The following is a 16,145-nucleotide window of genomic DNA, read 5'->3' on the forward strand; positions in this document are numbered from 1 at the left end:
CTTGTTTGCAAATGATATATCACGTGGACTGACTGGGGATCAGCAGTTGTTTGCTGATGATGCAAAGTTAAGGAGAAGGATAAGCAGCACTGCTGATGTCATTTCTGTTCAGGAAGATATGAATAGACTTTTGACTTGGACAAAGGAGTGGGGTGTAGTTTTAATATTAATAAGTGCAGAAATATAAGGCTGTGTACTATATTGACGGTATTGTAACACAGAAAGTGGATGACATTTGAGATTTGGGAGTCATGGTTGACAGGTTTAGAGGGCATATTGCAAATGTTGCAAACACTTGCAATATGCTCTCTAAACCCTGTCGAAATCCTCTAAACCTGTTAGCTAAGTGGCTATGCACTTCGCAACGATATGCCTGGGGAAGAGGTGTCCTAGGTTTGATTTCCATTGACAACATGAAGAGCTTAAGGATCTCTCTCAGTCACAGCAAAGTTAGCCGGTCTTGGACATGGACAGCAGGGTTTTCCTCCAGTTTATCTGGGATTTTTCATCCTGCAAGCAGGCAAACCGGCCCCATGAATACACAAGCTACAGTCATACAATATAGTATTTAATCTCTCATTAGGAGGGCTCAACCAGTCGTAAGGAGCAGCCGAAGAATGGGGAAAACCCTACACAAATTTAAAAAAAGTGTTGATATGATAAGAAGTACTCTAACATGTAGAGATAAGGAACTGTATAAAGCACTGGTCACACAATACTTCGATTATTGTGCTCAAATTTTGTCACCTTGTTTTCAGTATAATGTGGAAACATTGCAGAGGGTCCAGAGATGAGTGACTAAGACAATATTAGGACTTTGGAGTGCTGGCTATGAAGAGAGGTTGAATGTAGAAAGAAATATAAAGAAATGTAGATTGTAGAGTTTGGTGGAAAAGAGTTTTTGTTAGTGAGGGGATTTTATTGAATTACTCCAAATGGGATTATAAAAAGAGAGGGGAAGAACCAGAGGCCATCCCTGGAAGTTATATATGAATGTGGTGAAAAAGGGAGTGAGGAGTAGATGTTTTTACATATAGAATTGTCAGTGAATGGAAATGCATTACCAAAATGTGTTGTTAATGCAAGGAGTGTTAGGTGCAATATGATAATTATATTGTCAGTTGAATGAATCTGCCATGATAATTCTGCCAATTCCATGGAGGGTTCAATAATAATAATATGTTAGTGTATTCTTCAATACCTAAGTAATCGTATAAGCTACCATGCCAAACTTAGCAATATTCCCTTTATCTACTAATTATACCACCACCACGACCAAGGGTGTCTCACTGCCAAATAGAGCGATTTGGCAGCCAGTCTAACACTTAGTTCTCCTGGCTAAGGCACGCAGTCAAACAATATTGATTTTTCTAATTTTATTGATGATGCTGACAAAAAAAAACTGGGATTTAGCCTTAAGATGTGTCAACTGAATATCGAGGGAATTAACAGAGCAAAATGTGACTATCTCTGCAAAATACTACAAGAAAATAACATTGACGTTGTGCTTCTTCAAGAAACGCATGCTGAAAATAAAGATGACCTTAATAGAAGAGGAAAAATAACTGGTTACACTCTGATTGGTGCTACATACCACCTGAATTATGGCATTGCAACATATATCAAGGATGATATAGAAAATGCTTCTGTCCTGACAACGAGATGTGATAATGATACCCATCTTGTGAGTGTGAAAATTCACAATACAACAATAGTCAATGTGTATAAACCTCATTTAACATCATGGTCTAGATTTGATACCTACTTATCAGCATCCAACAGTATGGATTGGTGATTTTAATAGCCATCATGAAGAATGGAAGTACCGTGATAAGAACGACTGCAGAACTACCCTCATTCAATGAGCAGAAATAAATAATATACACCTTGTATTTGATGCCAAGGATAGAAACACCTTTAGATCATCAGCATAACAAACAGAGTCTAATCCGGACTTATGTTTTGTTTCAATAAACACAGAAGGGCAACCATTACCAGCAAGATGATATGTACTTTCTAACTTCCCACACAGTCAACATGGCACTGGAAATTGGTATGACACTATCTATAGCAAGATCCTTTCCATGACCACGTTGGAATTTTTGAAAATCCCAAAATTAATTGGATAAATGTATTCGTTGGATACCTGCTAGAGTTGCGGAGTACAAGAGATTTGAAGGAGCAATCATATCAACAGCAAAAAAAATATATCTCTAGAGGTTATAGAAAAGATTATGTCCCCGGATGGAATGAAGAGAGTAAACATCTCTATAGAGTTCCTGAAAAGTGAAGATCCTGAAATAGCATATGAATTACTACATAGCCTGAACTCATCTCGAAAAACAAAATGGATTGATACGGTTGAAACCTTGACTTCAAATGATCAAGTAGAAAAGCTTGGAATCTTCTCCAACAACTATCCACAACTAATCTAAAGAAAAAGCACAATTATCTCCCCCTGAGAAAATAGCTAATCAAATCGTTAATATGTCAAGGGCACCTAGGGACTGTGAGCATACCAAGAAAATTAAGAAAGAACTTAGAGCTTTAAAAACAAATGCTCCTGCTTTCACACAATATGCCTCAATCTTCACTATAGATGAAGTAAAAGTGGTCAAAAAAGATATCAAAGCAGGCTAGGTCCCAGGTTTTGACGATGTCCATCCTGAATTTCTGATTAATAGCGGGCCAAATACTATAAAATGGCTCTGTGAATTCTTTTCTGATATATTATTGACTAGCCGACTACCTAGCCAGTTTAAGAAGTCAAAAATAGTTGCTATTCTTAAAACTGGAAAACCATCCCACGAGGCAAAAAGTTACCGACCTATTGCTTTATTGAGTTGCACCTATAAAATGTTAGCATGCCTTCTGTTCAACAGATTGTCCATACCAATTATGCAGCATGTCCCGATTGAACAAGCTGCTTTTAGAGAGAAACGTGGTTGCTGTGATCAAGTGTTCACTTTATCATCATACATAGAAGCTGGATTTCAGAAGCAAGAAAAATCATCAGCTATCTTCATGGACCTAACAGCAGCCTATGATAGAGTATGGTGTGAAGGTCTTATATACAAATTTCTTAGCATTGTCCCATGTAAATGGACTGCACACTTAATTTCCTCTATGCTCACTGAATGTTTCTTTCAAGTTATATTAAGAAATAAAATGTCCTGACAACAAAAACTTAATAATGGTCTTCCACAAGGGTCAGTATTGGCACCCTTACTTTATAACCTATACACATATGACTTGCCTGCTACCATCTCACGCAAGTTCTGTTATGCTGATGACACTGAAATTGCCATTCGACACAAAAATGTGAGTCAGGTTGAAGAGGTACTTACAAGAGATCTGAAAACAATAGGTGAATATTACAAAAAATGGAGGCTCCAGCTCAATCCAGACAAAACAGAAGTATCAAGCTTTCACCTTAATAATCACATGGCAGATGCAACTTTACATATCTTCTTTGAAGGATCTTTACTACGACACAATAAATTTCCAAAGTACTTAGGTGTGACCCTGGACCGCATGCGCTCTTATAAGCAATGCATAAGAAACGTATCTGCTAAGTTAAGAACCCGTAACAACATAATACAAAAACTAATTGGCACGACATGGGGAGCAACAGTTGATAATCTGCAGATGATTACAGCTCTTGGTCTAGTTTTCTCTGTTGCCGAATACTGCTCACCAGTGTGGCTAAATAGCACACATGTTAAACTTGTCGATTGTATATTGTATTGTATTTAGTTAAACATTGTATTAACTAAATAATACAATGAGACTGATTTCTGGCACAATTAAATCAATGCCCAAACACTGGCTTCCAGCTCTCTGCAACATTGTTCCACTGATTCTGGGCAAGACTAATGCTCTCTTACAGGAGTATAAGAAAATCTTGGCGAACACTGCCCTACCAATACATTTAGATTTCCCAGACTTAAGTGTACGACGATTGAGATCAAGACATTCACCACTACAATTAGCCCAACTACTACTACAATCTAATTTTGACCTGAAGCAAAAGGGCAAGAACAGTGGGAGAGCCAGACAGCTGACATCACAAAATTTTCTCTCAAAGATTTACAAGAAAGTTTTGATGCTTGTTCACACCTCCCATGAAAATCCTGGACTCAGCTTAAGAGAATACGAACTGGTCATTGTGTATGTGCGGACATGCTTTTTAAATGGGGTAAACAACCATCCCCACATTGTGATTGTGGAGCTCAAAGACAAACTGTGGACCATATTGTGATTCAGTGTTATCTCAGAGCATATTCAGGAGACAAATTGGACTTTTTAAGTGCTAAACCCGAAGCTATGAACTATTTGACCAATATGGATGTAACCTTTTAATTTTATTGGTTTTAAAATGACTTTTAATTTTATATGTTTTTAAAGTGATAGTGTGTTGTACTGCATGTTTTGTTATTCATGCCATACGAATAAATAAATAAATAATCCACCACCAAATCCCTAGCTTTATCTATTTCCAAGAGTACAGTTTCATTAGTGTGGTAGACAGCTTGTATACTGCAGTTTTAATGCATCATTTATGCAACAACATCACATATTTCTCTATTAAATTGATAACCACTATCTTTTACTAATAAAATCAGCCTATTTAAATCATCCCGTGGGCTCTCCACATTATTATTACTGTACCCAATTTTCCAGCATCAACAAAAAAAAAAAAAAAAAAAAAAAAAAAAAAAAAAAAAAAAAAAGCATATTTTCCTTCAGATCATCTCCTATATCATTTATGGGCAAAGTAAATAGTAGTTGTCCTTGTACAGAACCTAGCAGCACAACACTAGCCACCTGCTTTCTCCTCAATTCTGCTCCTCCATCAACCACCATCATATCCGTATACCAATGTCAAATCCATTGCTACTTGTTTGAATTTGCATAAAAGTCTCATGTGATATTCTATCAAATGCCTTTATCAAATATCAAATCCAGCAGAATCATCATGTAGCCACTCCTTTTATCAAACTCATCACTGTATTATAAAAAGCTTGTAAATTACTAAGGCATGACTGATCCTTCACAAAGCTATGCTGTCCTTCATATAGTATCATATTCTTATGCACCCATTCCTGAATTCTCTTTTGAACCAACTTGTGCAGTATGTATACTGTCATTCCTGAAATACTGATCAGTATAATTTTTACTGCAGTCTTACTGCCTCCTTTCTGTAACAGAAATATTTTTGCCCTCCTACTCCCTTAGGACTTTGTCAGAGCTGAGACAGATTAAACAGCCCATTTAAAGACATTTCCAGTTCCCCTTGCATATTCTCATAAAATGCAAGCTGCTATTCCATCTAATCCCACTGCTGTATTTCCATTGAGATTCTGCAATATTCTAAGCACCTCCAAATTCATCAACCTCTGTTCTCACAAATAGTCCCTGTCACCTCTGCCATAATAATATCCTCAGTATCTCAACTATTTTATCTGCGTCTATTCCCTTGCCACCATTCATTAAAGTTAGGTTAGTCAACTTGACCAGTTTCTGCTAATAATCTGATTTTGCTTTCCTTACCATGCTAGTCACCTTTCTGGTCATTTGTATTTTCTCTTTATATACCCTCCACAATGCTTTCTTTCTTTGTAGCTCCTGCTTAATAATATAGGTAGTTCCCACCTATATGAATTAATTGGTTGCTGGTGATCGATCGTAAATTGGGAATTCATAAAGCGGGAGTTTATTGGCCTTAGAAATAATGCTAAAAGTGAGATTCCTTCTTATGAATTTTACATATTCATAAGAAGGAATATGTAAAATATAAAACGAATATTAAATGATAAGAAAATACTTTACTGCCAAAGATTTACATATTCGTAAAAATATGTAAATCTTTGGAAAATTAGGAAGCTTCGGTGCATCGTTTTTTTTTTTCAAAGAAGGCCTTGAGTGTCATCAGCTTAGTTGACTTTCGCTTCTTTTCATTTGAAATAGCTTGATAACAAGCAGAAGAATTATTCATTTTGCGGGAAAATTGACTAACTCGTTCAAAGTCTGAAACTTGTGATTCAAAGCTTTTTCGAATTTAAACTTCTCAAAAAAGCTCAAGCTTTTTCGAGAAGTTGAAATGCTGCTTCTAAGCCTTTTAAAGGGGCTTCATATTTTTTTTTTTTTTCTTCTTTGTTTCTTTCTTGTTCCTCTTATTCAAAGAGCTCATTGGGTGATAGTTCCTTAGTGTGAGATTGAAGCAATTCATTAACATCACCCTTCCGAAACTTCCACTTGCAACCGATTAGCCATACCTAAGATCACTTGAGTTTCAGTATTCATCATCTTTATTGTGTCTTCAAAGCCTTCAAAATTATCATTCAACTGAAGACAAAGTTCATGCCATACTCCTTTCATAGTTTTTTTTCGGAAACTTTATGCCAGGCACTCTGCATTACCCGAATTGCGTCTAAAATGTTGAATCTCTTCCAAAACTCTGACAGAAAACTTTCCATCTTGATCAGTTGAGTCTTCTATTAACATTTCAAAATTCTCTTTGAGATAATGTGTTTTAAATGTCACAATAATTTCATATTTTTTTTCTAACATAATTGCTTTTCTTTGTTTCTTTTGCTCATTTTCTGGTTTTGCATTGTTGCTTCTTTTTGACACATTGTTGAAAAAGTGAAAGAGCTATATTTAAAAGAAAACAAAATAAAAAATCAGGTACAATTAAAGAAAATTATGAATAACACACTCGCATCATCAAGGCACGTGAATGACTGAGGTTCGTTCTAACTGATCATTACGTCATTACATGTTGCATAATTCCTCACACACACACCCTTAATCGCTTTCGCTGTGCACAATTTAAAATAAAAATTCTGATCCAAAAAATTTGTAAAGCAGGAATTCGTAAAGTGAGAACTACCTGTACTACTTATCCACCTAACTCCTACCTGAGTAACCCCTAGCTTTGGATATACAATGTGATATGCTTTCTCCAGATGCCCCTAAACTAACTCCCATACACTACTACTAACATCCATCCATTTCGTGTCTTTATGTGTCACAGCTTCAAGCATTCTCCTAAGCTTGTCATAATTACTTGTCTTGTAGTTCCAGATATAATCTTTCTTGACAAAATATTATTTATGTTTTACACCCTTCCAAGTCAAAACCACGTGATTACTCCCTCTAATTAGAGGCAACGTGTCCACCCTGGTTATGAATAGCTCTTCTAATTCTTTGACCAGATCCAATACTATCACACCTTGAATCCCATTCATCACATGCTGCCTCAAGTATTATCTCTCATATATATATATATATATATATATATATATATATATATATACCCACCTACAATCATTCTAATCATTTGCTGATGCATGTTCTTTACATCATCCCTGGAAGCCCCTGACCTATAGCAGCAACAAGCCATACATTTTGTCTTATTGGCCTCCCTCTTACATCACATCACACTGCCTCAAAACAACTGCCATCCTCCCACCTATTCTTTTCTGGCTGCAATTCATCTGCTATTAGAAGTACACCTTCATCCATCCTCCCTGAAAAACTAAACTTTTCTCATTCTATCCCTGTATAACTATATCATTTGCTACATCTCACTAAAGGCTATAACTTCTGTTGGTGAAGTTGCACTAACCAATGCTAAAAACTGCTCAACTCTTGATTCTGATATTTATGGCTTTAATATATATAAACCGCAGAATCTACTCTGCATCCTCAACTGTCTTTACATTCTGAGTTGACCATCCCATTTGATATTGTTGCTCTAGTGATTAGATTCTGCATTTTATAGTGATTCTTGGACTTCTTCACTTCATGAGTGCCTGCACACATGCTTACCTGAATCCATCCTAATTGCTTTAGTTTTTCTGACTTTGCACTTACACTCTCTCAGTGAACAAAGCTCTCCAGACACCTAACTCAAATCCATTTAAGTGCAGTCCATCAGCATTATATAAATCCTCTTGTCTATCAAACTCAGACAACAAATTTAAGCACCCTGAGCCATTCCTTCTGAACAACTTGCATATTGATTCATTTGCTATCAATGCTCTCCTCAGTTTTTCACTATCATCATGTGTGTCTTACATTCTTCACCTTCTTACACTTCTCTTTCACTTTGAAAGAATACTTCCCACCTCTCAGGTGATTAGTGCCAAACAAGAAATGCTTTCATCTTATTATTCTGCATCCTGATAGTATCACTAATATTATTAATTTTTGCACTAGAGAAACAAGATTTCATGCTTTCATTAAGTACTAATGTGGTCAAACAATCACTGTAAAGAATTGTCTCGTTTATTCATATGATCTCAATTTTCACCTCAAACCTCCCTGTTTTTTTTTTCTCTCCTCAATCCTGCTAATCTCTTTGTGTTTCTGCAAATACCCTTTAATACCTCAAATACTTCCATAATGTCCCCTCATTTTTGTCTATCAGCTAAGTTGTGAAGTCCACAGATCACCAGTCTATTCTGATAGGGGAAGCATACCACAGGCCTGTCACCAACTTTGTCAATCACCTCTCCTTTCTTTAAAGCCTTATATAGGGGAACAATAACCTCTCTATCCCCCTCTCTTTTTAGTGTGCTCTTCAAAAACCATGTAATCTGATGTGCTGTTTTGGATATCTTCACAATATGTCCTCTGAACTTCAACTCCTTGTCTGCAATCCTCCCCAAGTCCCTGGCCTCATCAGTTTACTGCAGCTTGGTTCCATCAATCTCTTCATAAAGTGATCACCTTACATCTGGCCATATTAAACTGGTGGCCATTTACCTCTGCCCATACTGCTAATCTATTTAAATAAATTAAATTTAAATCATTTAAATCATTACCATTGCTCTTCCCAGTTTAGCATCTTCAGCAAACAACTGAATATTTCCTGTCAAATCACTGCCTATATCATTTATATACATAAATAACAGAGGACCAAGTACAGATGCCACTGATACATCACTGGTCACTTGCCTTTTCCTGGACTTAACTCATCCATAAACCACTTTTTGATATTTGCCCATTAGCCTGGCAATATCATTGAATAGCTATTTCCTTTATCCAACTGCATTATCACTATCATAAAAAAGTAAGCGAATTAACAAGGGATGACCAACTTCACAAAACCATGCTGTTCCTTATAGAGTATCATATTCCTATCCACCCAGTGCTAAATCCTACATTTCACTAATTTCTCCACCTTAACCACCACTCCTGAGATACTGATTGTCCTATAATTTGCAATTGCTGTCTTAGAACCTCCTCTATGCAGCAGGACTATTTTTCGTTCTTTCTGCATTGGCACCTTCCTAGTACTGATGCTTAAATTAAACAGCTTAGTAAGAGGAAATGATAATTCCCTTGCACATTCTCCTTTTACACAGGCCAATATGCTATCTAATCCCAAGGCTGTGTTCACAATAAGGTTCTGCAATATTTTCAGCACCTCCATTTCTTCAACCTCTATTCTACCATTAGTCAATATCACATCTGGCATTGTACACCCCTGAAAAATGATCACTGAGTAATTCAACTATTTGATGTGGTTGTTATCTCCTCACCATCAGCAATTTTTAAAGGCAACCTTTCATAGTTATTCCTCTTTTCACTTGTCACAAACTGAAAGAACTCTTTAGAATTTCTGTTCACCTTATCAGCTAGCTTTCTCTCATAATTAGCTTGGCCTTTCTTATCATACAGGTCACCTTTCCTGCCTGTGCCCCCATACTGCTCATAGGCATGCTGATTACCTTCTTTATATTCTCTCCACAACTTTTCTTAGTCTCCAACTTTTTGCTTAATGATATATTCATCCATCTAACTACTAGATGATTTATTCTTCTGACTGTGGACATATATTCTAATACTGCTTTCTTTAAGCACCCCTTGACCACCTCCCATGCACCACCAACATCTCTCCCCTCCAATTTCTTATGCTATCGCACTGGCTAAAGCTAACTCCTCTGCTTTACATAATCACCTGGTTTGTAATTCCACATTGATTCCTTCTAAACAGAAAATTCTGCATATCTGGCAACCTCCAAGGTCAACACTACGTGATCTCTTTCTCCAAGCAGAGGCAATATAACTATACTGGTCAGTGTTAAGTTTTCTTGATATAGGATCAGATTCAGCACTCTGCAACCTTGTGTCCATCCATTACAGACTGCTTCAGGTAACTATCTCTCAGTAGCTGTATAAATTACACTTCCTTCCCTGCCTGTGACCATTCATCCTCCCAATTTGTATCCCCATAGTTGAAATCCCTCAATAATAATTACATATTTCATCCAGTTGGCCTCTTTCTCCTGCCAGATAATATCCAAAAGGATTTAGATTATGGGATACTAAAAGGCAACTGATATATTACTTCAAAAGCTGGTTCTGTTTACCTCTTTTTATGCTTATTACAAATATTCATCTTACTTAAGAGATAAATGCAAGGCAAATCAGAGTAGGAGAGAGAGAGAGAATTTAGGGAGTATGAGTTAGAGGTATGGGGGTGCTAGAAGAGGAGAGAATGGAAACAGTAGAAGAGAGGGAATGAGAGAGAGGTATGGGAATGCTAGCAGACGAGAGGATGGAAACATTAGGAGAGACGGAATGAGAGAGAGGTATAGGAATGCTAGAAGACGAGAGGATGGAAACAGTAGTAGGAGAGACAGAATGAGAGAGGGATATGGAAGTGCTAGAAGTGGAGAAAATAGAAACAGTAGGAGAGAGGGAATGAGAGAGATGTATGGGATTGCTAGAAGAGGAGAGAATGGAAACAGTAGAAGAGAGGTATGGGAATGAAAGAAGAGGAGAGAATGGAAACAATAGGAGCGAGGGAATGGTAAGAGGTATAATGTATGGCGACAATGATCCGTGGTGTTCAAGATAGGATACGTGAGGAATGTTTGCCAGGAGGAACAATAGAAAGGGTGGCTATGGCAGTTAAGAGAGGTGAAAGGGTGGATGAGATGATTGTGATGGTAGGAACGAATGACTTGAGTGGTAATGTAAGTCGGGCAGCGAGAGCTATGAGATTTTTGCTTGAGACTGTATGGAAGAAGACAGAGAGAGGAAAAATAGTGTGCGTGTTGCCTAGGTATGATAATGATGAGCTGAGCAGAAGAGCGGTGATATTGAATGGCATAATAGCGAGAATGTGTGACAAGAGAGGACTGGTATATGTGGATGCTTGGAGTGCATTTGAGGAAAGAGAGGAATTGTATGCGAGAGACCGTTTACATTTGAATGAGGAAGGACGTAGGCATCTGGAGAGATTGCTGTTCTGAACGAGTCAGTGTGTCCCAGGGAGGATGATAGGGTGGCCTCTTGTGGGAATGGATACTTGGGAGAAAGGAGACAATGTCAAGTAACACTGAGCCCAGTGGAGTCTAGAAGGGATAATGCTGGGTATAGAAACAATGGCATTTATATGCTTTATACTAATGCCAGGAGTATCCGGAATAAGGGAGAGGTTTTGGTGGTGCAGATAGCATCAGCCTGGCCAAAAATTATTGCGATCACTGAGACGTGGTTGACAGAAGGGGATATAACAACAGGAATAGAAGTCGCTGGGTATAGCATTTTTCGTCAGGATAGGAGGGGAAAGCGTGGTGGTGGGGTACTGCTTATGATAAGTGATGACCTATGTCCTCTTAGAGTGGAGAATTTGGAAGGAAGTGAGACAAATGATTTTGAGAGCATATGGTGTGAGGTAGAGGTAGGCAAGACAGGATATTTAGTAGGGTGTTGCTACAGAACCAGGAGCACAGAGGATGGGGACCAGGAGATGTTTAGACAGCTAAGTTTGGCAAGTGCAAGAAGAATGATTGTTATGGGAGATTTTAACTTCAGTAGTATAAATTGGAGAGAGGAAGATGCATGTAGCAAAGAGGATTGGAATTTCTAGAATTGTTGAGGGACAAATGTCTTAGGCAACATGTAACAGAGGGAACAAGAGGTTCAAAAGTTTTGGATTTGGTTATAGCATCAGAAGAGTTGATAATAACTGAGTTGATGTCTCTCCCACCAGTTGGAGAGAGTGACCATATGGTGTTGACTTGGAAAATGAATAGACATGCAGGAGTATCAAAGAGACGGGAACTTATGTGGAATTATAAGGCAGGAATTGGAAGGCTGGGATATCACTAGTGCGAGGGAAATTGTGAAAGAATATTTGTTATCAGCAATGGTAAGTTGTATACCACGAGTGAAGAAGAGGACGCAATTTGGAGTAAAGTGGATGACAAACAATATTAAACAGGAATTGCATGCGAAAAAGAGGCTATGGAAGAGATATAAGGAGACAGGTGAAGAGATGCATGAGGAATATAAGACAGGCCAGAAGAGTGACTAGTGTGGTAAGGAAAGCAAAACTGGAATATGAGAGGAGATTGGCCCTAAGATCCAAAGAAAATCCTAGGGAATTTTTTTAGCTATGTGGCCAGTAGGAGGAGAAATGACTGTGGAAGAATGATATTGTGGGATAAAAATGGGAATAGAGTGACTGATGCAGAGGACATAGTGGAATTGTTCAATGAACACTTTATTGGAGTATTTCATCCTAGAGGAGTCAGTTTTAATGCTAGAGGGATAGGACTGGTTCGAGGTCTGGAGGTACAGGAGGAGAGTGTGTTTAAGATACTGAGTACTCTGGATGTCAGTAAAGCTTTGGGACTGGTGGAATTTTACGACTAGTTTTCAGAGAATGTGCCAGGGAGCTGACAATGCCTTTAACATGGCTTTTCAATGAAAGTCTGGCTTTGGCAAAGGTGCCCAGGGAATGGAAGGAAGGTAAGCTAGTGCCATTGCATAAGGGTGGTAACAGACTGGAAGTGTCTAATTATAGACCAGTCTGTGTGTCATCAGTAGTAGTTAAGATCTTGGAGAAAGTAGTGAGGGACCGTATACAGCACTGGGCAGATGAGGGTAATGTTATCTGTGAGAGTCAACATGGATTTGTGAAAGGGCGCTCTTGTTTTAGCAATATGCTAGCCTTTTATAATAAAGTTAAAAGAACATTAGATGAGGGAAAGGCATATAGCGCAATTTTATTAGACTTAGCAAAGGCATTTGACAGGGTGCCACATGATAAGCTGATATTTAAGTTGCAACACATGGGTCTGGATGTCAAATTGGTCAATTGGATTCAGGATTGGCTGTCTGATAGGTATCAGAGAGTTGTGTATGGTGGAGCAGTTTCAAGGAGACAGAAGGTTACAAGTGGGGGTCCCACAGGGCTCAGTACTAGGACCTATATTGTTTAACCTTTATATCAATGACATTGCAAGGGGATATTCAGTTGTTTGTGGATGATGCGAAGCTGGGAAGGATTATTAGTAATAGTGTAGATGTGGTAGCCCTGCAAGAGGATTTGAATAAGCTAGATAGATGGGCAAATGAATGGGGATTTCAGTTTAATGCAGCAAAATGTAAGGTCTTGAGGTTTGGGAAACATCGATGGGATGCTGCATACTCAATGGGAGGAGTTATACTGGAGGAAGTTGGGGAGACAAGAGATCTGGGGTTGATGATTGATAGAAACCTGAAGTTTAGGGGACATATTGCAAAGGTAGTGAAGGTAACACAGAGGATTGCTGCTATTATGAGAAGGACACTGACCTGCAGAGATAAGAGGGTTATCATTCCGTTGTATAAGTCTCTGATCAGACCACACTTGGACTATTGTTCTCAGATTTGGTCCCCAGGATTTGAAGGGGATAAATTAACTGTGGAAAGGATACAAAGACGGATGACAAAGATGGTTTCGGGACTGTACAAGGATAGTTATGAGGATCGGCTGAGAGAATGTGGACTGCAGAGTTTGGTGGATAGGAGAAGGAGAGGTGATATGATTGAGACTTTTAAACTGTTGAGAGGTGGTTACAGGGTTGACACTGGGAAGTTCTTTCGCTTGGTTGAACAGCGGGAAGGAGTGATGACAAGAGGCCATCCCTGGAAGTTACGAAAGGAAACTGTGAGCAAGAGGGTAAGGAGTGGTTTCTTTGTGTGAAGGGTGGTTGAGCCGTGGAATGCATTGCCTGATGGAGTGGTGGGAGCGAGAACGGTCAGTGAGTTTAAAGAGTGGTATGATAGACTTTGTGTTTCTCAGGGGGGGACCTCCCCTAGATGAGTCTTGACAGACTTTATGTCTTAGGAAGGACCTCCCTCGATGAGTCTTTTGACTCCTTGGAGGCCTGAATAATAATAATAATAATAATAATAATAATAAAAACGTTAAATATGCATATATTCAAGAATTAGTTTAAAAAATTATATTACCATTTGCAGTTAACATACAGGGTGTCCTTCTCTCCAACCACTTGATTCTATTTATTTTTGGTGATATCTCAAGACTATTCAAGCAGTTAAATTCTAGTGTGTGGCTTTGAAATATGCCATACATATCATATTCACCTCTTATTTGTGCCAGTTCAGACTACATATAAAACAAACACATGTAAGAAAATGAATTTAAATACAGATATATATATATATATATGTGCAAAACACGAAGCATTATATACAAAATAATTCCTCAAACTACAAAGTATTTCTTAAAAGTAGCATATAAAACCTTTACTTTGGGTATATAACTGGTTCTGAAGACTTCAAAAGTAATTCACTAAATAGGTATATATATATATTTAGTATATGTAAACTGATCTACATAGATGTAATTAATGAGAATAGGGGAGAAAAAATGAGCAAACTCCTGGTATGAATATACTATTATAGGTTTACGACGACAACAACAAAAAAAAATCCTTTGGTGAGTGGGATTCAAAAAAAGATAAATGTGGAAGAGATTTAATCAGAGAACAAAGGAAGACAAGAGAAACCATTTACAACCAAAGCAACTAAGAGTATGAGGCCAGTATATATGATCTAAATTTAAAACTGAAATTAAAGCTCTGAATGTAATTAGTTACTATGATCAAAGTTTGACAGTGGTTAATCTTTGATAAAGGTTGACCTAGTTAAAGAACTTACACCTGGTTCTTTAACCAGGTATAAGTTCAAGGATGAGCATGATCGAAGATGAGAAAAATGATCATCGTGAAGAAATGGGTATTGCATCAAAGATCACAGTAGATTTAGAGGATGGTGACAAGTGTATGGGTGAAAGATAAGTGAGAGAAAATTGCTTGGAGGGAGAGAGAGACACTGGGAGAAATGGAACATTAGGAGATTGGAAAGGCTAACTGATATGAAAGGAACAAAAGAAAAAGTGAGTGAGAGTTATGGAAATAATGGTTGAGAGAATAGGAGAAACAGGGGACAACAGGGATTGAGAGGAAGGCAAGATAGTTCAGCTAGGGATGGAGAGATAATAGGAGTATGTAAGCTGAAGTTGAAGGGGAGAGAGGGAGAGAGAGAGAGGGACAGAGACAAACAGAGAGACAGAGAATAAGACAAGAAAGACTGAGCAATGCAGGTGAGCAAGAAACGAATACATCACACTTCTCACTGCTGCAATAATTTCTTGCTCACCTGCATCGCTCAGTCTTTCTTGTCTTACTCTCTGTTTGTCATACAGATTCGATGATTCATGGAGTACAAAACAGAATTTTTTTGAGGAGTACTCAAAACTGACTATGGCAATCAAGGTGTGCCTCAATTAATTGTCATAGTCCAATTAAAGACTGGATGAGATAATTGATGGTAAATACAAATGACCTGACAGGCAGCATTATCAGGTAGCGAGAGACTTGACAGTAATGCTTGAGCCTGTATGGCAGAAGAATGTGAAAGGGATGATAGTAAGTATCATCATGCAATTACACCTAGATGCAATAATGCAGAGATGAAGGGCATCAGTAATGAAAGTAGATATAAGAGTTTTGATTGCAAGAGCTATGAAGACTGCATTTTGAATGAGTAAAGAACGCAAGCATCTAGTTTTCCTGTATTACTGCAGGAAAACTAGATTTCTCAGAATGGATGAAAGCAGGGGTGGCCTCTTGTTTAAACAGACGTGAGAAAATGAGGGAACGTATGCTATTAGAAGAGTTAAATGGAGTCAAATAGGAATAATAATAGGTAGAGAAACACAGACAGTTCATTGATGTTTCTATATTCAAATGCCAGGAGTGTTAAGAATAAATATAGACAGTTTTTGCACTTAGACTATAAATTAGAGATTCCCCAAAAACAATTAT

General features: G+C 37.9%; 1 protein-coding gene across 1 annotated transcript in view; it reads right to left on the bottom strand.

The window, feature by feature from the left end:
- LOC150107843 (protein phosphatase PP2A 55 kDa regulatory subunit-like) overlaps positions 1-14,356 on the bottom strand; it is a 282,326-nt gene extending 267,970 nt beyond the window's left edge. The window contains exon 1 of the mRNA XM_090391589.1: positions 14,266-14,356. Within this exon, the coding sequence (XP_090247715.1) occupies positions 14,266-14,281 (16 nt within the window). The 5' untranslated portion in view covers positions 14,282-14,356. The remainder of the gene's footprint in view (positions 1-14,265) is intronic.
- Positions 14,357-16,145: the final 1,789 nt, after the last annotated feature.

This window comes from Typopeltis vanoorti, chromosome 4 (assembly GCF_054136105.1).
Source record: "Typopeltis vanoorti isolate ZY-2024b chromosome 4, IOZ_Tvanoo_1.0, whole genome shotgun sequence".
NCBI lineage: Eukaryota > Metazoa > Arthropoda > Arachnida > Uropygi > Thelyphonidae > Typopeltis > Typopeltis vanoorti.